Source organism: Vipera ursinii (assembly GCF_947247035.1).
Source record: "Vipera ursinii genome assembly, chromosome: 2".
Classification (NCBI taxonomy): Eukaryota; Metazoa; Chordata; class Lepidosauria; order Squamata; family Viperidae; genus Vipera; species Vipera ursinii.
Genome location: NC_139513.1, coordinates 226,943,490 through 226,968,982, shown reverse-complemented (window position 1 = coordinate 226,968,982; position 25,493 = coordinate 226,943,490). Strand labels below are relative to the sequence as shown.

Genomic DNA, 25,493 nt, shown 5'->3' with positions numbered 1-25,493 from the left:
GTCCAAAATATCTGTATTACATCCAGAAAAGCCAACTTTGCAACCAATATTTCTCATCCATAACTATGGCACCCTAAGGATACCTGCATACATGCAAATGCTTCTCTGGGATCAGTAACGCAGCAGGGATTGCTTTTTCCTTCCAGTAACAGATTGCTGGGAAATACCAAACATGGCCTTGAGAATTCCAATGTTTGTTACAAATTTTTCTGGATGTGGTTGGAAAGAGGCTGTTCGGCGCCGGAGACCACTGCCATGAGGAACACAGCTCTGGGTCGGGGTTTGGAGCAGCTCCGGGTGGGGGCTCAGCACAGGCTGCGGCGTGGCAACTGCGGGGAGGGGAATCCCCATGGTGGCTGTGGGGAGGGGAATCCATGCGGCATGTGGCTCCGAGCTGCAGGGGCGGGGGTGCAAAGGACGGGCGGTGACGCCGTAGCAAGACACCGGCATCACTCCCAGTGACAGCACCTCTGAGTTCCGGCACCATTTATTTAGAAAAAAAGCACTGGTTACTTGTGTGAACTGTCAATGTAGTTTGTAAACTGTAGTTTACAGCTTAATGCAATGTGTGAGCCAACCCTTGTAATGTATTTAACCATGGCTAAAAGAATACATGATCCCTAAGCTGGCTGAACCAGGCTGTGGTTCAACCCTCTTGTTCCAATTCTGTTTTGGAAGATTTGTAGCTAATGATTAGTACTCCTGATTTACAGCAGTATTTTAATATGGAGGCAAGGTAGCAAACAAGGCAAGATGAAAAAAAGTTACAAAGACTTAAGAGCAACACAACAGCACAATTTATTGGCAAGAACATGGATGTTTAGTTACCCACAATACTAAGAACACATCTTATTTAGCAAAAGCTGCACAAGATGTGGCTCTTCATTCAAGATCTCATGAAACTTCAAGTGACTTAATCTTTTACTTTAGTTATTTTTAAATGTATACCCTGCTTTTCCGCTCATGAGTTGGGTTGGGCAGGGTGGGGAAAACCTGCCTTTTGTATTCCTTATTCGAGATAGTATAAAAATTGATTTTCTGTCTGAAACCTCTTAGGTCCATATCCACAATCATGTGTCTTTAAAATGATCCTTTTACACAAGAGAGAGGTATGCTTTCCCCAATTTTCTGCTGGAGCACTGGATTTCTTGCTGCTTACCAAAAAGCCAGTGACCCCCTTCTCAATTTGGAAAATGAACCCTACTTCTGGAAATACTCCTTTGCATTGTGAATTTTTTATAAAATCTGTTTTTGATGAGCAGACATCCTAATCATTAATTTGCCTGAAACCCTAAAGCCTAACATCTTATCTGGGATAAAAGTTAGTGCAATGTAGCACTTCACTAGAAAGACGTAAGAATTACTTATTCCATCAAGGTGTAAGGTCTAAACATCCTGTTTCATAATTACAGAGCATAGTGTTCAAGAGACTTACACCTGTACAATACCTATAATTGTACCAAATCAGGTGGCCTCTGTTTCTAGTTTTTACCTGAGCCAGTCACTAATTTAAGCAAACCTAACATGTTTCTTCTTTGTGCAATGTTAACTGTAGACATTAGAGGTTTCTTAAGCATAGGAGAAAGGTTTGTTTTCTATGGCCAGAAATACATTCATTGCAACTGAATGAAAAAGGGAATATCAGCTTTACTTATACTACAGTAAGAGATGTCTAGCAATGCAGCAGAGAGCATCAGGAAATGGTGGAGTCTTCTTTGGTGGAAGAGTTTAAATACAGGCTGGATGATAAGAATATTGTAGTAGTAGATTCCTGCAATGGGCAAGGAAGGCTAGATGATCTTTAAGATTCCTGCATACTGACAAGCAGTTGCTCCTAAAGTAGGTGACCATTAATGTTTATAAATATGTGTTTCAACTATAGTGAAAACCATCGGGGTCTCTTTCAAGGTGAGTCATCCCATCTCCAGCATGCCACTAGTACTCTTCCCTAGAACTTTTGAAACTTCCCATTGTATGGCAGCCAGAATGCATGTCTTAAGTGTGTGTGGGCCCACTGGTAAGGGTCATTATGTTGAGACAGTGATCACTCTACAGAGCTTATTTATGGAATATTTGAAGGATGTGCATCTCTTTCTTTCTTAAAGGCACAGAATCAACATCGACAGGAAAAAATAAATTATCACACTGGATAAGAGATTTGATTTTATTTGGAATGTTAACTAAGCCTGTGTAGACAAACATTATGTTTTATATATCTTAATCCTGCAAAAGGAAACACAATGGTTCTTACTATGCTCTTGGCTTTGGATATATAAAAAAGGACTTCCTTCTTATTCAAAGAAAGCTTGGTTCAAAGATTCCTTTAGTTAAGGAAGATTATATTCTCAACTATTCTCAAGGAAGTAACTGGAATGTACAAGATGCAGAACTTAGTCATCACCGCCACACAAAGCCACCAAAATCTTTTCGTAATCTCCCTTTGTTTCATCCTGCATGTGGAAAAAAATAAAAATAATTCATGTCCAACAAAACCAGAGTAGAGCAATCATGTACCTCCCATTCACCTCACCCCTACTTGTATTCTAAAGCCAGGTTTATGCACTATACATGATCCTGTCTCCACTTGTTTTGCTGCAACCACAAAACAAAAACTCAGTATTTTATGTGTGCAGAAGAATTAAGAGTCTCTCTCTCTCTCTCTCTCTCTCACACACACACACACACACACACAGACTCACACACACACACACACACACACACACACATGTACGTCAGTTGACTCCATCAGACAATTTTTCAAGTCCTGGGGAAATCCAGAATTATACAATTATTAAATCTCTTGTATATTAACACAAACTTCTCTTAAGTTGGCACTCACCCATCCTACAATTCCCTATCATTTCCAGAGGGCACAAAATCTGAAATGGCTACCTTGTTCTTAAAACATGACTAAGATATGCATTAAAAACTGGGTCTAAAGATTAATAAGGAAAAATGGTCTAAAGATTAATGAAGATAATAAGGAATCTTAATTATAATTTTGTTGTTGTTGTTGTTAGCTGCGAAGTCGTGTCCGACCCATCGCGACCCTATGGACAACATTCCTCCAGGCCTTCCTGTCCTCTACCATCTTCTGGAGTCCATTTAAGCTCACGCCTACTGCTTCAGTGACTCCATCCAGCCACCTCATTCTCTGTCGTCCCCTTCTTCTATTGCCCTCGATCACTGTTACCCCATTCAAATACAGTCACAACATTTTGTCAATGGAAATAAAAATAGTGGACTCTTATTGCAAACCACACAGCTACTTAGTTCTGGTTCTAATTCCTTAACCACAAAGTCTAATTCCTTAAATCCCTGTTAATTATCAATAAAAGCAAAAATAACCTACCAAAATTGCCTGGCAGAGAGACACCCCATATTTTGCCTTGTAAAAACCTTTGATCTCATTCATATCAATTTCAGACCGTGACACCATAATTCTGTTCAGAGTTCTCTGGCGAGTTCCAGAACCCTGTAGGAAAAAAAAAGAATGGAAATAAATTCATAACTGTCAAGTTTAAATGGCTTCTCTCTGCTTGGTTTAATGGTTTATCTAGAAATATTCTAAACTGTCCTTGCCTTTATGATAGATCTCCAGAGTTTCAAGTGACAACCCAGAAATAGACAAAAGAGCCAAGCTTGAAGATATTTCTAGATCAGAAAACACCAAGGACCAACACCCAATAGACACCTCAGAGAAACAAAAGTCCTTGCATATTCATTCAGAAATAGACATCATAATCTTTCTGTCTACATCCACATTAATGAAATTCCAGCCACACCTGTCTGTACTAGAAATCTGAGTTCACACTCCACTGTTTATTCCACCTGAGTTTCTGTTAGAGGGGAATCTGTCTCCATAGAGTCAGAGAGTCCTTGCTGTGAGCTTTTCTGATTTCAGAAAGGCCTCAGCTATCTTAAGCAACATGATGAACCACTCCCAGATACTGTTTCCCAGGCAGGTTATGAGATCTTGCATATTCCCAATAGCAAACATTTGTGTGCGATTCCAAAGGTGCTTTTCCAAAAGGCAACTGGACTTTTTTTTCCTTGAAGACATTTGGCTTCTCATCCAAGAAGCATTTTCCATTGTGACTGAATGGTGGAGAATGGAAGGATTTATATTCCTTGAAAACTTTATTTCTAATTTGTGCCCAATACTGTCTGCCTTAACTGGAAATACGGTACAAACTGATTACTCTCTTTTTCAAGAGAAACGATCAGAAGACTGAAAATGTAATGTTTGTGTTGGCATACTCCTTTAAAACAAAGCCTTCTTCTAACTTTGTTAGTAACATTTATTTTACCTTCATTGCTAGATAGAGCTTCTCAGCAAAGAAAGCTGGCTTGCTTACAGCACATTTCACTGGAAATGAGAAAGAATGGAGATAATTTATGACCATAAATGAACAAAAGCAAGGTGCAAAGAAAGAAACACAATGTGTCTCCCAAAGATTGCAATCTAATGAATAATTACACATTACAGCCATATATAGGTAACAAAAGCATTGTGGCAGAACTGGGCAGAGGAACAGGAAGAAAAGGACTTTTTCTAAGTTTAAGAAATAACCTTGATCTACTTAATAAAAGTTTTATCCAAAAGGTTAAAACACAGCTGGCAAAGATAAAACAGATATGTGCTCCTCTGTTTTGTTGACACAACTGAATCTTTCCCAAAGTTGTTTGTTAGTTTGTTTATTAAAAACACCCATAAGACATTCATTGCTTTCTCAGATTTACCACTTTTCTTCTGGAAGAGATTGTACAACTGGTATAATAACAAGTCAGGACTCTTTCTTTTCCTTTCCTTTCATATTTTTGCATGCCCCTAAACTCACTTATGGAATGACAAAAGTTCAATAAAATGTAATATAAAATACTATGTCATTACTAAAGTCACCGATTGCCAATGTAGGGCAAGATCGAAGGCTGCTGTACCCTGCCTGGCTTCAGGGGTAGTGTTTAGGATTGGAGTCTTATTAACCTAAGAGCTCATTTGTTTCTATTTTTATAGTTGCTCTTCTCAAACAAGTGACTGGGTGAAAAAAAAACCCAGCAAAATAACTACACAGTCAGTAGCTGAGATAAAAACAACAATAACTGGTAATAAAACCACATCATGGCCCAAGTGACACTCTAACCTCCATCCCCAAGGACACGAGGACATTGACAAGCCTTCAGGGGCCTTGTTAAAAGTCAAAAGGGTCAGAGCCAATCTGATCTCTGGGAGAACAACATTCCAGAAGGCATAATCTTGGAACCAAATTTAGAAACAAACACCTTTCATATAGAGGAGGTATACATACCAACTGCCGTCAAGCAATTCTCAATGTCTCCTTTCAGTTCAAGATCCAGAACTTTCTCCATGTCATGTTTGCTGTAACTCCGGTATCTGTGAAAAACTGAAACCAAAAAGAACAATATGGAATAGAGGGTTTCCCTAAGAAGTTTACACTGCATGCTACTTGTATTTAATGCTATAATCTGCTGGCAGTTTTTAGGAGGGACAGAGACCACATGAGAGGTTCTTGGGAGCTATATACACTCCTGGAATCTCAACATGGCTTAGGCCCGGGATATTTGCAGGACCGTCTGCTACCGGGGACGACTTCCCATCGCCCAGTGCGCTCACACAAAGAGGGCCTCCTCAGGGTGCCGTCGGCCAGACAATGTCAGCTGGCGACCCCCAGGGGGAAGGCCTTCTCTGTGGGAGCCCCAGCCCTTTGGAACCAACTCCCCCTTGAGCTTCGGATGGCCCCGGACCTCCGGACCTTCCGCCGCGACCTCAAAACTTTTCTCTTCCATCAGGCTGACCTGGATTGATGATGGGTTTTTAAATATGTTTTAATTTTTAAATTTTTAACTGTGTAGTTAATTTATTTTGGGGCTGTTATTTAATTCTTTTTTAATTTCTGTACTGTTGTTTTTTATTGTTGTTAGCCGCCCTGAGTCCTTCGGGATATAGGGCGGCATATAAGTCCCAAAAATAAATAAATAAATAAATAAATAAATAATCCCAATCAAACTTAATTAGGAAGGGCTACCTACTCCATTTCTGAAGTTAAATACAGGTGATCCTCAACTTACCACCACAACTGAGCCCAAAATTTCTGTTGCTAAGCAAGACTGTTGTTAAGTGAATTGTGCCCCATTTTACAACCTTTCTTGCCATTATTAAAGTGAATCCCTCCTGCTGTTAAGTTAGCGACATGGTTGTTAACTGAATCTGGCTTCCCCATTGATTTTGCTTGTCAGAAGCTCACAAAAGATCATCACATGACCCCAGGACACTGCAACTGTCATAAATACATGCCAATTGCCAAGCATCCAAATTTTGAACATGCTGCAATGGTTGTAAATGTAAAGAACAGTCATAAGTCACTTTTTTCATTGCCATTGTAATTTTGAAACAGTCCTTAAATTAATGGTTGTAAGTTGAGGACTACCTGTATATTAATTTTAAGGGATTGTCCATTATGCAGCAGAATAGCTTTCGTTAACCCTTCTGCAAATCTCACTAATAAATTATTACACAGTATTATTTTGCATTTTTTTAAAAAAAATCCTATTAAGACATATCTCTTTAAAATAAAAGCATTTCACTAATATGCAATTTCTTGATTTCTGCTTACCTCTTCGAAGGTGCATGGGACTTCTGGTAATGAGAATTTCAATGAAAGTGTTCGCATCTGTTCCTTTTTTTCTCTCTCCAGCCTCATATAATTTCTGTTACAATGAAAGAAAGCATTCAGAGGGAGAGATTCCAAAATATTACAGATATGACGACACATGACATATATCATAATCGGATTCAAGCAAAAGGCTTTGTAAAGTGTTCTTTTCAGAAGGTGGCAACTAGACCTCCAACTGCAGATGAAAGGATTGAGAACCAAACAATTTATTGTGATTATAACCACAGTAAAATCTGAAGTCCAGAATTTTCCACCCCATATCTCACACTCTTCACCACTTATATTAGCTCTCATAGGGGGTGACTCTAAAAACTCAATGATGTGTGCTAAGTCTACTCCAAATAAACTCTTTCTTAGTTCAGGTATAACAGCTATCATTTTCCCAGTATGAAAAAGAAGAATTACTATTGATTAGTTGATGGCTAATTAACACCTATAAGTGAAGATAAAGTCATCATTTTCCCCACTCTTGTTTTCCCATGCCACGGATAGTCAACTAAATTTGTGTTTTATGCTCTAGTGAGATTTCTATGTAGAGCTTCAGTTGGGCCACAACAGATTACCATTTCCTGCAAATGCCAAACATTAGGTGGAGATTCCCAGATATGGTCTCCTTGTGCCTAATTACAGACATGTTTGACTTATTTTGTCCATGAAATATACATAAATTTATCACCATTGCACTGTAACTTTGTACCTCCTAAGAATTCAATACTTACTGACACTAATTTAATGTCCTGATGTTTAGAGCAAGTGAAAAAAAACTTTGCATCTCCATTACGGGATAGCATAAGAGCAAAATCCTTCCTGAACCCTTCTGAGGGTTCCCATCAACTAATGGACACATCAGGAAGTTAATCACATTTGGGGACTAGATTCAGCTTCTCACATGCCAACCCCAGCAAGGCACAGCTGGGTAGGAGTAACATCAGGGTTAAAGGCTTCAGCATAAGTTCTACCCTCTTACATTTTGGCACGCATTATTCCATTTCTTTTGTCTACCAAGCCATGTGTTTCCAGCAGGATCTATCATTTTCTCTCTTGGCCTGCAACTCTAATACTCTTCTTTATCAGACAAGTGTGTATGAGTCACCCCATCTGAGAAACATAAGATGGTTCCTAGAATGGATCAGCCACTGATCAACTGGGAAAAGCAGTGACAGGAAGTAAATCCCACAACACAGATTAATTATAGAAAGCCTATAGGTCCACATCCTTTTGCTCATGCCTTTTGGCAGCTGTAAAAAAATCTAAAGTGGGTCTTGCATCCAATAGTCCCCTTCTGTTGGGAAATGTCTGTGGAGATTCTCAAATTATACAGGTCACGGTTGTCCTAAAGATGCTTTTTCCAAAAAGGCAACTGGACTTTATTGTGTTTTTTTTCCTTGAAAACATTTCACCTCTCATCCAAGAAGCTTATGCAGTTCTGAACTGAAGAAGCTTCTTGGATGAAAAGCAAAATGTTTCCAATGGAAATTATCAAGAAAGTCCAGTTGCCTTTTGGAAAAAGCACTTTTGGGATATTCTGCTGAGAAATACAGCTCCAAGTTCTCCAAGTCCCATATTCTTTTTCTCCTGGGAATGTGGAAGGAATGGATGGAATGGATTCATTTGTCTGAAAGAAGTCTTATTTTTGACAGACAATACAAAAGAGGCATCAAAGGTAGCAACAAGTACTCCTTACCCTTGCATCATTGTCTACCAGCTCTTCATTCACATGTGGATTTTCGTTCCGGTCACCCTGAAACAAATCAGCCTCACTTAATTCAATATTGTATACTACAATCACAGATCATTCCTGAACCAACATGACTTCTGAACATCATGGAGTACTACAAACCTTGGCTAAGGCAAGCAAAGCCTTTTGAAAATCTCCAGAAGTGTCTGAGGCAATATCTTTGGCGAGATCTCTCTTAAAAGCTGCAAGAAAAGCAAACATATTGAGAACAGAGTTTCAAATGCAAGCATTAACCATACATTTTCTTCCTTGCATACAGCTTCTACATTTTTACTCAACTATTTTGCAATCTCTTTGGGCTTGCATTTTTAAATGATTGCTTGGATTTCACAATGCAAGATGTAAATGGTACCTGAAAGCTATCCATGAAAAAATTCCAATGTTATCTTCATTGGAAAACTTGGTTATCATAAATAAAAAAAACAATAATTACACCAAGTTATTTTAAATTAGATGTTCAAAAACAGAATATGACCTTACAGAAGCTCTCTTCCTTCTTGTACATTAGATTGACAGCCTGTTAATGTTTATCTTCAATTGGAGAAAAACTCTAGTAGAATTTAGTGTTCTAAAATTCCTTGCAAATTATCAGCTGTGCCTTTGTTCAGGTGTGCCATAAACCAGATACATAACTTCATCTGTATCAACAAATGACTACCAAAATGCTTCACATTGTTGGCTGAAGAGGCATTAACAAAATAGACCTGTTGTGTGTTGTTGTTTTTTTAAAAAGGAGTAATTTACCTTCTTGATATTGTCTGTTGATGTTTTTAATTTCCAAATTGTTCCTTGATGCCAGAATCTCAATTAAGATATCTTCATCTGTTCCAAGTCCCTGTTTGGCAGTAAATCAATATGCATAAGCAAAGTTTTGCTTTGTATTTCTAAAAGAACTTATTCCATCAAGTGCAATGTTCAGGCAGAAGCAGGAAACCTTTGGTTATAAAATGTTACTGAGCTACAATTCCAGCTTTTACGGCCTTGCTGGAAATTTTAGTTCACTTATATCTACCTGGATGATAGATCACAATTATAGAATCTTGAACTACAAAGATTATATTTTATTTTGTCATGTGCTTTTACCATCCATTTAGACTACTGCAATGTGCTCTACGTGACACTGCCTTTAAAGACCATTTGGAAGCTTCAAACTGGTTAAAAAATGCAGGGGCTTGGCAGTTTGGTTGGGAACTACAAAGAAGGAACATTGTTGAAATGGAGTGATTCCATGTACCAGAAAGCAATTGTATTAACTGCATTTATTGTAGATTCTTTCTGTCCTTGATCACTTCACTGTGTACTTTTAGAATTTAACACCTAGCACTTAACAGAACTTGGAGGACCAAGTGGGAATCCAGCCCCAAACAGTTTGTATCATAATGAACCATGTGATTTCCCCCTATACTGGCTACTTATTTACAGTGCAATCATCCTGGAACTCCTTGAGCTTCTTGATCCATCAGATGACAACTTCCAGCAAACATATTATTCATTCCAATGTCTTTTTAAGTCAAGAGTGTTCAGTCTTGGCAACTTTAAGGTTAGACAGGCCTGCTTTAAGCTAAGGAAAAGATTTTTCTCTCTCTCTCCTCTCTTTAGTATTAGGGTTTAATTTGTTTTCAATATCTATATTTGTACATTCTATTATTTATGTCACTGTTCACCGCCCTGAGTCCTTAGGGAGAAGGGCGGTATACAAATCAAATCAAATCAATCAATCAATCAATCAATCAATCAATCAATAATGTCCACCCAAGCCTTGAAAAACAAACATACTTTCATAGAGTATCTAAGTTCATCAGCATCAAATTCGGCAGGAGTTTTCAGCATAGCCAGGACGACATCTTCTAGATTGCTTTTGAGAGCTTTTTTCAAAGCTTCTTCCAGAGACTATGAGAAAAGCAAACATGTAACGATTCTTTATAGAACTTATTCAGAGGATAAAATATTACTTTCCAAACACATGAAAATCCTCGTTACAAACCATTTATAAGAACTTCATTCTTCCACCCTCAAGGAAAAAGCAGTTGGCTTACATTTTTTAATATGTACATAATTGTCCTCAGGATTTGTGATAATCTAAATAAAGCTCTTGCACTTACAAAACAAATAGTTCTGGTAGATTTGTTGAAGTCCTTGTTAATTTATCCTTGAAAAGTGGCTATTCTTTGGTCATTCTCTTCATACCCATTCACAGGTGGGGCTTGCCTGCATGTATGTGAAAGATCCAGGTTTATTTTTAAAAAAATAGGAGACAAAACTTTGTCTCTACCACTGGAGGTTTTCAAGGAGGCTTGACAGCCATTGGTCTGAAATGGTATAGCATGTCCTGCTTTCAGGGGGGTTGGACTAGATGACCTCCAAGGTCCTTTCCTATTATTCTATGTTCTGTGTTCTATGTTCTGCAATGAAACCATTAAGGTCAACTGGAAGCTATACCTGTCCTCCCATCAATATTAAAGCTAGTGTGCTTTATGTAGTCTATTTTTAGAGGTCATGTTCCAACCATCAACATGGTAATGAATTTAATATTTTATTTATTCATCTAAGCCATTGTTTCTCAAACCTGGCAATTTTAAGATGTGTGGACTTCAGCTCCTAGAATTCCCCGGCCAGCATGCTTCCAAATTCTGGGAGTTGAATTCTACACCTCTTAAAAGTGCCAAGTTGGAGAAAGACTGATCTAATCATACATAATATGCTAAAAGTAAAAAGTATCTTGCAAAGTATGTACAAAGGAAGCTACCTTGCCATGCATCTGCTGATAGGCTCTCTTGATCTGCTGTCGTTGCGCATTGGTTCTTTTGGTCAAAATATTGATGATGCTTGCTTCATCAACTCCTAAATCATGAATGAGAACGGGTTTTTTTCATTAACACAAACATAATCAATTGAATCCATACTACAACCAATAAATCAAAATTGAACACTAATGTTCAATTGAGTTATCAACAAGGTTGTTTTCACTAACATATTCAGCCTAGCTGAATTTTTTTTATTCCTTCTAACAGAATATTGAAAAGAGAGAGATGCCAAGGGATATTGGACTCTGTCCAGCAGAAGAACAACTTTGTAAAACCAGAATGGAACCAGATTTGGCTTGGGTGAAGAAGCCTCCAAAGATAAGATTAAGTTTAAAAATGAGCCAGGTTCTAGCAGAGGCTCTGAAGAAAAAAAAAGTTCCAATTCATTTTCAGGAGGCTTCCTTGCCAATCACATGACAAACAGCATTTTTAAGAGATTGGAAAGAATTCCAGAAGGCATGTTCTGCACACTTTTCCCAACCTTTTAAGAGGAACTGCTTGCTTCTATGCCTCTATTTTCTCTTAATGCTTAAAACTACTCTTGCCTGTCTTTATCTCATCATTTAGGTCACAGGTATCCAATCTTGGCAACTTTAAGACCTGTGGACTTTAACTCCCAGAATTCCCCAGCCAACATGATTGGCTGGGAAATTCTGGGACTTAAAGTCCACAAGTGTTAAAATTGCCAAGTTTGGACATTCCTGATTTAGGTAAATGATTTCTTGTAAGGCATTGTAAAATACGGCCTCTTGCTGAATGGGATGGCCTGCAGGACAAATCAAGGAAAAAGGAAACAGAAGAAGCCAAGAAAAAAAATGACAGCATGGTTTGAACCTATCCTGCTGCATTTTTGACTTTGCTGAAACTATCTGGATCTACATCCACAAGATGCCTAGGAAAAAGCACACAAAAATGTGTGTGCATTTTTGCATGGACCTTTCATTTAAAAGTGGGCTAAAATGGCATTAACACTGGAAAAATAACAACCTGAGCAAAAATCAACATCTACATTCACAGATTTTATCTTTCTCTCCTACCTTTAGCAGTTATGGCTTTGTTTAGTGCAACCGCATCAGTTGAAGGATCAAAGCTGGGATAAGTTTGGACTGCTGAACCAGTTTTAGATTTTTTCTATTAAAAATAAATTGAAAAATTAAAACATTGAACTTGTTTTAAAAATCTTTTCTTTCCCAAATCTTCAAGGTACATTCAAAAATAATTACTAGATGCAAATTAAAGCAACGTCATCAATTAGAATAACCGGGATGATTCAGTGGTAGAAAACCATTTTCACCATTTGTAAGGAATATGCTAAGAGGCATTTGTTATAATAAGTAATTATAAACCAATAATAGGTGTTACTATTATATCTTACTCAATATGAAGAGCAGCAGGATCTTGGCACTGGTACCTGCTTTTGCATGAGCTTACAAATTCTATGAACCCAAAATCTTGCCTTTTTTAATATTTGTCTTTTTCAGCAAGATCCTAGCGGTATAGCTATTCCATTGTATCGGTATTTATTTCAGACTGTTTTTAAATATGAATAATCACAAACTACATGCAGGTAATCCTTGACTTACAACCATTTTTTTAGTGACCGTTCAAAGTTACAATGGCACTCAAAAAGTGACTTATGATCATTTTTCACACCTATGACCGTTGCAGCATCCCCATGGTCACATGATCAGAATTTGGATGCTTGGCAAAGAGCCATGGTGATGCAGTGGTTAGAATGCAGTATTTCAGGTTAATTCTGCCGACTGCCATCAGTTCTATCCTGACTGGCTCAACGTCAGTCCATCCTTCCAAGGTAGGTTAAATGAGAACTCAGATTGTTGCGGGAATATGCTGACTCTGTAAACCACTTAGAGAGGACTATAAAGCACTGTGAAGTGGTGTATAAGTCTAAGTGCTATTGCTATTGCCATGTATTTATGATGGTTGCACTGTCCTTGGGTCATGTGATCACCTTTTGTGACCTTCTGACAAGCAAAATCAACAGGGAAGCAAGATCCACTTTGTAATGTATTGGCCTCAACTGTTGAAATCAGTTGCACAATGTGTGACCTTAATTGCTGTATTTAAGTGAAGGATTGCTTTATGGTTTCTGTTACTGCAACCCTGGCTGTCTGTCTCCAAGCTGTTAATTATGTTTTGGACAGGAAACTGTTACTTTAAACCAGACATGTCAAACACAAGGCCCGGGGGCCGGATCCGGCCCGCGAAGTGGTTTCATGTGGCCCCCGAAGCCATCCTGGAAACAGTGAGGGAACGGCCCCCACTGCCTTGGCCCTGGCCCAGAGACCCTCCTCCTGCCAGAGACCCCCAGATCTGTCCCACTCCTGCCCAGGACCCCGTAGGCACCCTTGATGCGAACGATGTAGAGCTGGCCACACCCACCCAGTAGGCCATACGCACTCTAGCCATGCCCACCCAGTAGGCCACGCCCACCCTGGCCACACCCACCCAGCCCCCTGAGGGCAACCGTAATGCTGATGCGGCCCTCAATGAAATTGAGTTTGACACCCCTGCTTTAAACCAATTGGTTGCCATCTAGAGGCAAACTGTATATATAGCTTTTAAGCAACCTCTAGGGCTGCTTCTGTTGTTAGTTAATAAACATGCTTGCTGTTTCACCGCTCTGTCTCGTCAATGCCCAGCCGAACTAAGAACTTAACATACTTGACAACTGTGTCACTAATTTAACCACTGCTGTGATTCATTTAACAACTGTGGCAAGAAAGGTATATAAAATGAGACAAAACTCACTGAACAACCATCTCGCTCAGCAAAGGAAATTTTGGTCTCAATTGTGATCATAAGCTGAGGACTATTTGTAAAAGTTTTTATTTTAGGAAGTCAACTAAATATGGCCTCAGTGTTTTGAAACTCTTTTATGTATTTTGGAAAGGAAAATGTCACTCCCAAATCTCTTTGGGCAGCTCACGTTTGTCTCATCATGCTAAAAAAAAAAGAGCCACTTCCTGCTGTTCTGAAGTGAGAAGCATATCAGACCTGTAAGGCAAGTCCTAAAAATAAGCTTAACTTCATTTAAAAAGAATATCACCACCTATTCATATACCACAGGAGAGAAAAATAAGACAGTCTGCCTTTCCCCTGGTGTGGCCCCATTTACCATCTCCAGAAATATGTGTTTGTTTACAAATGTTATCTAAATTTAAATTAAAGTGGGTTCAATTTATTTTTATTTTTTTTTTAATTTTAATTCCATTTATATCCCGCCCTTCTCCGAAGACTCAGGGCGGCTTACAAGCTTAGCAGTAGCCTTCATTCTATGTATATGCCTGCTTATTAGGGCTTTCACACACACACACCCAAGCGGCATTATTACAAAGTCAGCTTAATTGCCCCCAACAATCTGGGTCCTCATTTTACCTACCTCGGAAGGATGGAAGGCTGAGTCAACCTTGAGCCTGGTGGGATGCGAACCTGCACTAATTGCAGGCAGCTGGTGTTACTTAAGGAGGCATTAGCCCACTGCTCCACCAAGGCTCTTCTTTAAATGCATATAAAAAAAGATCGGGAAAAGGCTGCCAATTCCAGGACTTATTAGTAAAATATCAGTTGTAGAATAGGGGGGAGAGCAAAAAAAAACCCCTATTATGTTTTATAACTTTATAGCGCTTATAAAATCTTAGTAAGATCACACCTGGAGTACTGCATCCAGTTTTGGTCACCACATTACAAGAACGATGTTGAAACTTTGGAAGAAGTGGGGAGAAGTGCAACTAAGATGATTAAAGGCCTGGAGATTAAACCATATATGGGTAGTCAAGACTCAAGAGAAAATAACTGGGGTGACATGATAGCAGTATTCCAGTATTTGATGGGCTGCCACAAAGAAGAGGGGATCAACTTATTTTCCAAAGCACCAGAAGGCAAGACAAGAAACAATGGATGGAAACTAATCAAGGAGTGAAGTAACATGGAATTAAGGAGAAACTTCCCAATAGTGAGAACAATTAACCAGTGGAACAGCTTTGCCTTCAAAGGTTATGGGTGCTTCATCACTGGAGGTTTTTAAGAACAGACTGGACAGCCACTTGTCTGAAATGATACAGGTGCAGTGTATGCCTCCCAGCATACACAAAGGACAGCACAGCAGGAGGCTGATGGTGCAGATCAGCAGAGGGGTTGGACAGCTCCGGGAGACAACTGCTCACTCAGGATAAGCCTAATGAGTTAAGCTGTTGACAGCCCCAGGCATGGTCAGCCTGGTGGGAAGCCAGGATCTACACCCATTGTCACCTGCACTGGAAGGAAGCCCAGGTTTGAACTGATTGGATGCCATCCACCTGGGCAGGTACAAATAGATGCCAGGCTTCCCTGTTTCCCCAGTTCGTTCTGTTCAGAATAAACTCATCTTTACCCCAGCTCTGTGTCCGTCTCTATGTGAAGCACGTGACTTTACAACAGGGACTCCTGCTTGTGCAGGGGGCTGGACTAGAAGACCTCCAAGGTCTCTTCCAGCTCTATTCTGAATGAATGAATGTAGGGAGTTGAATACATTGATTATTCAAGAGAGGAGTAAAGGGAATTCTTGGAAAGAGAAAGGAAAAGCTGTTTTTGGTCCTTTCCCTGCCCTATGCCATCTTTTAACTGTACTTCCAACATTCTTTGTAAAGTCAAATTGATTAGTTGTTAGAGAAACTTACAATGTATTGTGGTTCATCATCCTCCATAAACCTGGCTTGCTTCAGGAATTCTGATACAAAGGCCATCTTGATTCAACTTTCTACAAAGGAAAAGATGGAACAGAATAAAGTGACAAAATGGTTTCCCCTTTTTTCTTTCTTTTGCTTTTTTATTCTGTAGGGAAAAGGCCTTTCACCTGTTTTAAGCATTCTAAGAATCAGAAAAGTCAGAGGATTCCTCTCCCCCTTTCCAAAAGAGAAACCCAAATTCCAATACACCTGGAGGCCACCAGGTTAGGAAATAGAATTATTTACTGATTTATTCTGCCTTGTTACTGGAATTAGGAGAGGAATGATCAGGGGTTTAAAAAAACACTAAGCTAATTGAAGCTATGCTTGTAGTGGATCTTAAGATCTTTTTGGTTTCAGCCATGAATAATTCCATTAAGACATTATTAAGAACATACCATTTCATAAGTTTTTCAGAAAAAAAATGTTTTGCTTTAGCAAATTTTGCTGTTGTTTATATTTAAATTTCCCCCAACACTCCACCTATCTAGGGCAATAATCAATGTCTCTTTTATGATGTGCAGAATTGTGCTGCATTTCTGATGGCATTTGGCCATCTATTTATTTACAAGACTTAAATGTCCACCTATCTCATACAGTGACTCTAGGTGGCTCACAACAATCCATAAGCCATAGTTAAAAACATACCCTTCCCCCAGGCACCAAACCAAACATAATCACAGGTCAACCCCCAATTCTAGCCCAATGCTTGGGGGAAAAGCCAGGTCTTCACAGTCCTCTGGAAGGCTAAAAGGGTTGGGTAACTTTGATTTTTGGTGCGAGACTGTTCCAAGGACTTTGAGTGGCCACCAAGAAGGCATGCCTCCAAGGTCCCAGCAAGGAGACCTTGAGAGAGGAGACCTGGAGCGCAATTACTCTATCTGACCTAGTAATGGCAGATACCCACTGGGGGAGGCAGTCCAGCAAGTAATCTGGGCCTGTGCCATGTAGGGCATTGAAAGTAAAAACTGGGACCTTAAATTGCCCCCAGAAAGCAACAGAAGCCAATATAGCTCATGCAATGGTGGTATGACTTGGGTGAACCACAGGCCATCTAAAACTGTATGTGTCGCTACATTCTGGACCAGTTGCAGATTTCTGATGTCTTCAGGGCAGCCTGATTAGAACACATTGCACTAGTCCAAATAGGAGGTGATTAAGACGGGTGACTCAGAATGGTAGCTACATCCAGGAATGGGTATAATTAGTGCAGAAGACAGATTTGGGCAAATGCCTCTCTAGCACTGATGATGTTACTTAGTTTGGGTAATAAAATGTCACAACAAAGAGTTTAATTTCATTAATTTATTCATTAATTTATTCATTAATTTATTCATTAATTTCATTCATTCATTCATTCATTCATTCATTCATTCATTCATTCATTCATTCATTCTCTGGCCATGACTGCCATCTCTTCTTCCAGGAAGAGCTGTGAGTCCAAGAGGAGTGCCAAATTGCTCACCAGAGTGTTATCATGTCTAGAGTCAGAGATATCAATCTCCTGACACCAGGGACCAAAACCAGTCCATCTTGCCAGTGTTGACTTCCAGCCAGCTTCTCCCCATTCAGGCCCTTACAGCTCCAGACCCTAAACCAGTGCCTGAATAAAATCACTTGCTGGGCATGGGGTGGAGACATATAATTGGTTAAGATCCACATACTGATGATACCAAACCCCATGCCAGTGGATTACCTCTCCCAGCAGCTTCATATGCATGTTAAATAGGAGGGGAGAGAGACTTGAGTCTTGAGGCACACCAAATAATGGGGCCTACAGCTGGAACTCTCCTCCTCCAATAGCACTGACAGGTACTGTCCACAGAAAAAGGAGATGAACCAGTACAAAATAGTGCCCCCCCTGCCCAGTCCCTGGAGCCAGTTCAGCAAAATACCAACTCCCTGCAACTCAACTCCACAAAGAGAGCTTGCATCTGGCTATGTCCAGGGCAGTTCCCCTAAAGGCCACTAGAGAATCCAGAATAACAGCAGCCACCTCAGCAGCCCCGCCCCAGAGTCACAGCTGGTGCCACACTTGAAACCTGTGAGATATGTTTCTTGGAGAAGAAAACCCACATCTACTACCAACTAGATCTTGGTAATGCAGGCCAGATCACTTCTCTCATCCATAATTAGCTGAGATAAGCTTTATTGCAAGCCAACCTGGCATTAATCAGGGGCAGCTGGAGTCCAGGGCCTCCAAGGCTGTGAAGACCTGGCTTTGGAGGCTGAGCACAGGGGGCTGAAAGGCAATACAAGTGCTAGGTACCAGGTTGGCCTTCCCTAAGAATCTCCCTATCCCATTACTACCTCAATTGTCAACCCTGCCCACTGCCCTCCCAACTGCCCACCGCCTCTACTTCTGAAACAATCTCAGCTGGTAGAATTCCCCAATCTTTTCCTGCACACAAAGTCCAAAATCCAAGGTGATGTGTTCTCAGGACTGCCGCAGCATCCCATCTATCAGGGAGTATATTCTGGCCCTAATTCCAGGAGGAAAATAATGGAGATTTCCCATTATGGCCGCTGATCCACATGATTGGTCAAGTGACAGCCACAAGATTTAGTCCTATTCCCGCTAATGCTATGAGTACATTTGTGTATTATAACTACACAAACTAAGATCAAGCCAACTTGTACATTTCATGCATTGCTTTCTTGACCATTACAAACCTTTGACATTGGCTGGAGAAACACTTTTGGGATTCCAATTGAAACGATTGCATAAAATAGGAGGCCTGATCTTAAACTGACTAAAATGAGCATAATTCGACAGACTGAATCTTACTTTAAGAAAATATTTCTAAGATTTCTACCTATTTACTCAGCAGTAACCTCTACCGAGTTCCATCTCATTAATAGGGGCTTTTCAGATCCAGCTTGATATGCAAGTTCCTTCCAAAGGAAGGGACAATTATTTTTTTTCCCCGCGATTGTGCAGGACTCCTTAATGCTCAGGTCACTTTTCTTTAATGGTCAAAAGCTGCAGAAACTGGAAAAACTTGTTCCCCTATCCCCACCCCCACTCCTGAAAAAATTCTTATCAAGGAAGAAGCAGCATCCGCTTCTGAATATACTTATGAAAAATGAAAAAAAATGCAAACAACATTCTGCAGTTCTTACATTCCTATATTAAAAATAACTACCCAACAAATTAAAACATAATTAAACTTAGTTGCCTTTTTGAAAAAAAGAAGTCCATATTTTGTTCTCTCGGTGAGGCTGATGTTTGCAAAGGAATAAACATTTAACAATTGGGAAACAGTTAAGCAAGCTTTCCTTAACCACAGGGTGTATGTTTTTTTTTCTAAAAAAGTTTCCACATAAGACATTTTTTCCCTCTTAACTCATACTTTGGTAGATAAAAATAATTCTGCTTTCCATGGTAACGGAAAAGTACAGGAAGGGGGGGGGAGCACAGTTATTTAGCATTAAGCTACCAACTGTTACAAATTTTAATTCCGTGCTTAGTTTATGCAGTTTTAAACACTTTTTACTCCCATGCTGGAAAATACAAGAGAATCAGATATCAGGCAAGAGAATCAGATATAAATTTATATGCACACGAAATATATTTCATATATTTCTACACTGACTTACAAATAAGTCCAAGTCTGTAAATAATTTACTTCAGAGTATATAAGAAGCTATATGCTTCTAAAACCATTAATAAAGGACAAATATCAAAAGAGCCGTACCTTTTTCCCTTTCCAAAATCCAGAAACACTATTTTCCAAGCTGGGAAGTGAGTCGGTGGAAAATGTAAGTTGTGGTTCCTACTTTTATAGACCCATCAGGAAACCACACCTAGCAACCAGTGCTTACTACTAAGAGCCCTGTGATTGGTTGCTCAGAAGGCTAAACACAGGACTTAGTCAGAAGACAAGCCTTTCAAACAAACTATCCACTAGCTTGTAGAAATTGATTTCTGAGCTAATGCAGAAACTGCCGAAAGTCAGGGAATAAATGTTGTGTAATGTTCTTGGTGGTGCCTTGAAGGCAATGGCATTTAACTGTCGAAATGCCTTGATAACCTGCTGCAATAGTCATGATTTATAGTTCAATATATAGACAAATGTCTGCATAAGCTTCCTGTGAATTAGCCTATTCCAGGAGTCTTCAAACTTGGCCCTTTTATGACTTGTGGACTTCAACTCCCAGAATTCCTCGGCCAGGCATGCTGGCTGAGGAATTCTGGGAGTTGAAGTCCACAAGTCATGAAAGGGCCAAGTTTGAAGACCCCTGGCCTATTCTGTTATAAGTGATATTCAAGAGTATTTCAGGATGATCTCCCAGGCTCTATGCTACATAATATAAACTTTCATTTTTTACTATCTGTATACAAATTGCAGTTGATTCAGTATAGAATTTATATTTCCATTCTCCAAGGAAGCTTTGGGCCATTCAAATCATACCAACATATGATAAGAGTATGTGCCAGCATCATTTCTACAGGCAGTCCCTGACTTACAACCAAAACTGGGACCAGAACGTCCGATGCTAAGCAACACGGTTATTAAGTGAGTTGTGCCCAATTTTATGATCTTTTTGCCATGGTTGTGGAGTGAATCACACAGACATTATGTCAAACTGGCCTCCTCCACTAATTTTCTTGATTAGAAGCCAGCTGGGAAGGTCACAAATGGAGATTACATGACTTCAGGGTGCTGCAAATGTCATAAATACATAACGGTTGCCAAGTGCTGGAATTTTGATAAGGTGACCATTCAGATGCTGCTTGCTTGTAAGTTTGAGGACCCGTCATAAATCACTTTTTCCAATTTGTGATAACTTTGAACAGTTGCTAACGAATGGTTGTAAATTGAGGACCTCATGTATTGAAAATGCTGGTTTTGCATAACAATTATATCAACACTGAGAAACTCTGAGGCTAAAACATAGGTGTAAAAATGCTGCAGATTTTATCCAGATCAGCTTTTCCCAATGGATATCCAACAATTACATAGGATTTCAACTTCCACAATCTCCACATGCCATAAACTTTAACCTGTAAAATATGAGGTTGGTGGTCAATACATCTGAGATATAACAAGTTGGGGATGTTTGTCCAAGATCACACACCCATACCAACAAGAAGTCTTGGTATCTCACAAAACATCCAAGTATAGAACTCGGCCCCTTTTTCTTTTACCACTTTTTAGAAAAAAGATGGGGTTTGTTGCTTTGTTTTACTACTTTCTGTAAAATATGAAGTTAAAAATGTTTGAGCTACAAAACTGTAAACTGGAGAATGGTTGCTTAGGAGCTCCTAAATGAGTCAGTGAAATCTTACCCTATCCAATACAAGTGGAATAGAAAAGACAAATCTGTAGCAAAAGTTGAGCGGATAGCACTGTCACCAAAGGTCTAGGTCAGGGGTCTTCAAACTTGGTCCTTTTATGACTTGTGGACTTCAACTCCCAGACTTCCTCAGCCAGAATGCCTGGCTGAGGAATTCTGGGAGTTGAAGTCCACAAGTCATAAAAGGGCCCAAGTTTGAAGACCCCAGGACTAGGTCAACTCACCAGGGCCAATTTGCCATGGGACAACAGTTACACTGATATAAAAGAAATGGTGGAATAAATCATTAAAGAAAGGATGCAGAATGAGGAGAAAAAAGAAATATGAACGAGAAAAATTAAAATTATTTTAAAATTATTTTAAATAATTAAATTGAATTATTGAATTCGCCCATGGCTAGTTGGCTCCATGGCAAGTTGGCTGTGGCGAGTTGCCCCATTCTTCTGTTACCACTCCTGCACCATTACAGAGAATATGGAGCACTGTAAGGTTTTTCAGGGATAGGTAAGGAAAAGGCACCCAAATATTTGTCTCTTCTCTTCTCTTCTCTTCTCTTCTCTTCTCTTCTCTTCTCTTCTCTTCTCTCCCCTCCCCTCCCCTCCCCTCCCCTCCCCTCTCCTCTCCCCCCCTCTCTCTCTCTCTGGAAAATGGACAACTATCACTTGTCAAGAGGATAAATATTACCTGTCAAAACACAGTTTGTAAAAAGATAAGCTGAGGGAGATAATATGAGTTCATCTTTCACCCCAGATAATTTCTGAAGCAGCAGCATCTTTAGAACAAGAAAGATCTTGGACGAAAAAAGCAGGCAAGAAAGAAAAAGATCAGCAAAAACCCAGAAGCTTCTCTTTTTTAATTCTAATTTGCTGGCAACAGAGCTGAGGTAGGTGTATAGCTTTAAGGAAAACATGAACGTTTCACCCTAGGCCTCTTCAAGTATTATCATTCATGTGATTATAACAGTGCAATCTCTGATAGAAAGTCAATAGTCTTCGGACTGCAAGACCTCTGTCCTTGCTCCTCTTTTTAATGTTCCCAACAACCTCTTAGCGCTTCCATGTGAGCAAGTCAGAATGTTTAAAGGATGAAGAATAGCTCAATACTTATTGATGTTTAATGAAAAGGCACAATTGTAGCGCTAAATTGTAGCTGAAAAAATACCCTTCTCAATTGTCACTAGTTTTTAATGTGAAAGAAGCGGAAATTACATTCATAGAGAGTATAATTGTTGTATTAATGTAGATTGTTTCAAAATTGGTTTTGTTCATTGCACCAGAAGAGTGAAGTTTAATCCTTTTCCATCACCATGATTCTGCTCCAGGTTATTTGCTGGATGAGACACAGGTGGACTGATGCACATTTTCCAGGTATGAGCAGGAACTGAGACAGCAGCAAAGATTAAAAGCAATCTCTTCCCACATGAGTTGTCATTCATATCTCCTCCCCTTTAACCATTTTTTTTCTAAGGATGTGATTAATGCTAAGTAAAATGTAGTGAAAGAAAAATAAAAGGCCAGATACAATCTGCAGAATCCTAGTGGACAGGATTGATTTAAAGCACAGTCCTAGAGGTATATAAACATGCAGGTTTTAAGCTAAGCCATAGAGATGGAAGTTGTATACAGAATTGCAGATGGGTAAAATATTTTCTCAAACTCATTTCTAAGTTACCTATTTAAACTGAATACAGGAGTTTTGGATACTCATTATGTTTGTTAAGAATCTAACAAACAAAGCTTATTTAAGCATCCTGAATCTGAAAGAACAAGAAGGCAGCCGCAGGAATCAAGCTCATCTAGAGGACATCAGCTTTTATCATTATCGAAATATACCCTAGACTAGTGCAGGGGTGGAGAACTATTGCATTTTTATGACCTGTGAACTTCAACTCCCAGAATTCCTGAGCCAGCATGGTTGGCTCAGGAATTCTGGGAATTGAAGTCCACAAGTCATAAAAAGGGCCATAGTCCTCCACCTCTGCCCTGAAGGAACCTCTTTATGATGTTATCAAGACTTAATTCTTTTAATTACCCTGATTTAATTCTTCTAATTAGCTCAAAGTAAAAGTGACTGATTTACCAGTACAATCAAACTAAGTAAGCTTGGTCTTTAGTTTTTACAGTATATAAGGTGCAGAGTACCTACATTCCTTTTAGTAGTTTTAGCTGTTTCTATTCAACATCTTTCTTTGTGATACTAACAATCCTGATATGTCAGATTATTGAGCTGTGGAAGTTTCTTTCAACTACAAGGAAATGAATGAATTTCCAATTACTTCTTGAAACCCTAAATCTGGTGAAGAATTCTGGGCAAGGCTACCTCTTCATTTGACTCCCAAAATGAATCAGTCAGAGATCTTCAGGAACAATCTCTACCCAGCTCTCTAAGCCTAAGGAGAGAAAAAGCAAATTGGATTCCACTGAAGAAAAGGCAGGCTATCTTTAAGCCTTGCTTCAATGAGGAGCGGTTTCTGTGACTCAGAGGCACTCCTATCCTCCTTCTTACAAATACCAGCACTCCCTTTCTCAGCTCTGCCTTTTGTGAAATTCCTTTGCTGTGTTGACATTTACAAATGCATTTGGCCTGGCTTGCAGAACCAATGAGCATTAGGAAATTGCAAAAGGAAATGTCTGGCTTTCCCCATGCTCTGAGTATGTTGTACTTCAAGTCAACTCTGCTATAGAAATGGCTAGTATATACCATTGCATAAAAGTAAAGTAAAAGTTAACAGTGAGAACTGGACATAAGAAAGGCTGAGCGCCAAAGAATTGAAGCCTTTGAACTATGGTGCTGGAGAAGACTCCTGCGAGTCCCTTGGACTGCAAGGCGATCAAACCGGTCAGTCCTAGAGGAGATCAACCCTGACTGCTCTTTAGAAGGCCAGATCCTGAAGCTAAAACTCAAATACTTTGGCCACCTAATGAGAAGGAAGGACTCACTGGAGAAGAGCCTAATGCTGGGAAAGATTGAGGGCAATAGAAGAAGGGGACTACAGAGAATGAGGTGGCTGGATGGAGTCATAGCTTAAATGGACTCCAGAAGATGTTAGAGGACAGGAAAGCCTGGAGGAACGTTGTCCATAGGGTCGCGATGGGTTGGACACGTCTTCGCAACTAACAACAACAAAGTAAAAGTTGAGGTTGAGGTTATCTTTTACTGTGGTAAAGAGAATTGGAAGTTATCGTCTTTTTCTTTTTGTCTCTTTAATCCATATTTTCTCTCTCCCCCCAGTTTTCTATTTTTAAATTTCTTTTTGTATTTTATACATTGATAAACTAATAAAAATGTATTTTTTAAAAAATTCAACTCTATAGGGCCACAAACTAGGGTCTCTTAGTGCATGCAATCATGTGTAAAAGTTTTAGACTCTACCAATGCATTGGGAGGACCACTTGGTGTGTGGTGTGGCTGTGTAAGAATTTATACCGATCTTTCCTAATCTGCTTTCTGGATACCTTACCTTTTAACTCTGTAGTGCATGACTATCAAAACTATAGGGAACGGTTGCTGGAATTGGGTATGTCTAGTTTAATGAAGAGAAGGGTGAGGGGGGACATGATAGTGTTCCAATATCTCAGGGGCTGCCACAAGGAAGAAGTCAAGCTATTCTCCAAAGCACCTGAAAGCAGCAACAGATGGAAGCAACGGATGGAAACTAGTCAAGGAGAGAAGCAACCTAGAACTAAGGAGAAACTTCCTGACAGTTAGAACAACTAACCAGTGGAACAATCTGACTCCAGAAGCGGTGAAAGCTCCAACACTGGAAGTTTTTAAGAAGACACTGGCCAGCCATTTGTCTGAAATGGTATAGGGTTTCCTGCCTGAGCAGAGGGTTGGACTAGATGACCTCCAAGGTCCCTTCCAACTTATTATTATTATCTTATGATTTTAAAAAAGGCTATTAGCAAAAGCAAACTGGATGTACCAACTGCTGAGCAATACCGTTTGTGGTCCTAATGTATAAAGCAATCTGCAGCATTAGTATTTCATAGAAAGGAATAATTAAAAAAACACTCAGGAAAATCAGTTTATGGAATATAAAATAGCAATGAAAACTTGATATTATTGCTTGTGGTCCCCCCTGTTTTTTAAACATGGCAATATATTGCTTGTGCTAGCCTACCATTTCTAGTTGATATGACAATAAATTCTCAAAATTGTAGCTGCAATACATCCAGAAGATGTCAGGTTGGGGAAAGTATATGAAAATACATGAAAAGATACATTT

At 39.4% G+C, this 25,493-nt stretch overlaps 1 protein-coding gene across 2 annotated transcripts; it reads right to left on the bottom strand.

Moving 5' to 3' along the window:
• Positions 1-2,150: 2,150 nt before the first annotated feature.
• ANXA1 (annexin A1) lies at positions 2,151-19,749 on the bottom strand. Of its 2 annotated transcripts, none has more exons than XM_083354636.1 (13): positions 19,663-19,749; positions 15,917-15,996; positions 12,275-12,368; positions 11,180-11,274; positions 10,210-10,323; positions 9,178-9,268; positions 8,536-8,615; positions 8,380-8,436; positions 6,636-6,729; positions 5,310-5,405; positions 4,311-4,369; positions 3,353-3,475; positions 2,151-2,450 (listed from the first exon to the last, which is right to left on the bottom strand). In XM_083354636.1, the coding sequence occupies exons 2-13, from the start codon at positions 15,980-15,982 to the stop codon at positions 2,391-2,393; spliced, it is 1,029 nt and encodes a 342-aa protein (XP_083210762.1). In that variant the 5' UTR covers positions 15,983-15,996; positions 19,663-19,749; the 3' UTR covers positions 2,151-2,390. The 2 variants fall into 2 exon arrangements, with proteins under 2 accessions (XP_083210762.1, XP_083210763.1); XM_083354637.1 differs by lacking the exon at positions 19,663-19,749 and adding an exon at positions 17,430-17,550.
• Between the last annotated feature and the right edge of the window lie 5,744 nt (positions 19,750-25,493).

Bases quoted from the DNA above. Each gene is read 5' to 3' on its own strand.
- ANXA1 (XM_083354636.1), bottom strand. From the start codon at position 15,982: ATGGCCTTTGTATCAGAATTCCTGAAGCAAGCCAGGTTTATGGAGGAT. The intron at 8,616-9,177 runs GTAAATTACTCC...CTTTTCTTGCAG, and splicing joins CAACAGACAATATCAAGAAG to CTTTTAAGAGAGATCTCGCC. The intron at 4,370-5,309 runs GTATGTATACCT...TCTCATTTCCAG, and splicing joins GAATTGCTTGACGGCAGTTG to TGAAATGTGCTGTAAGCAAG.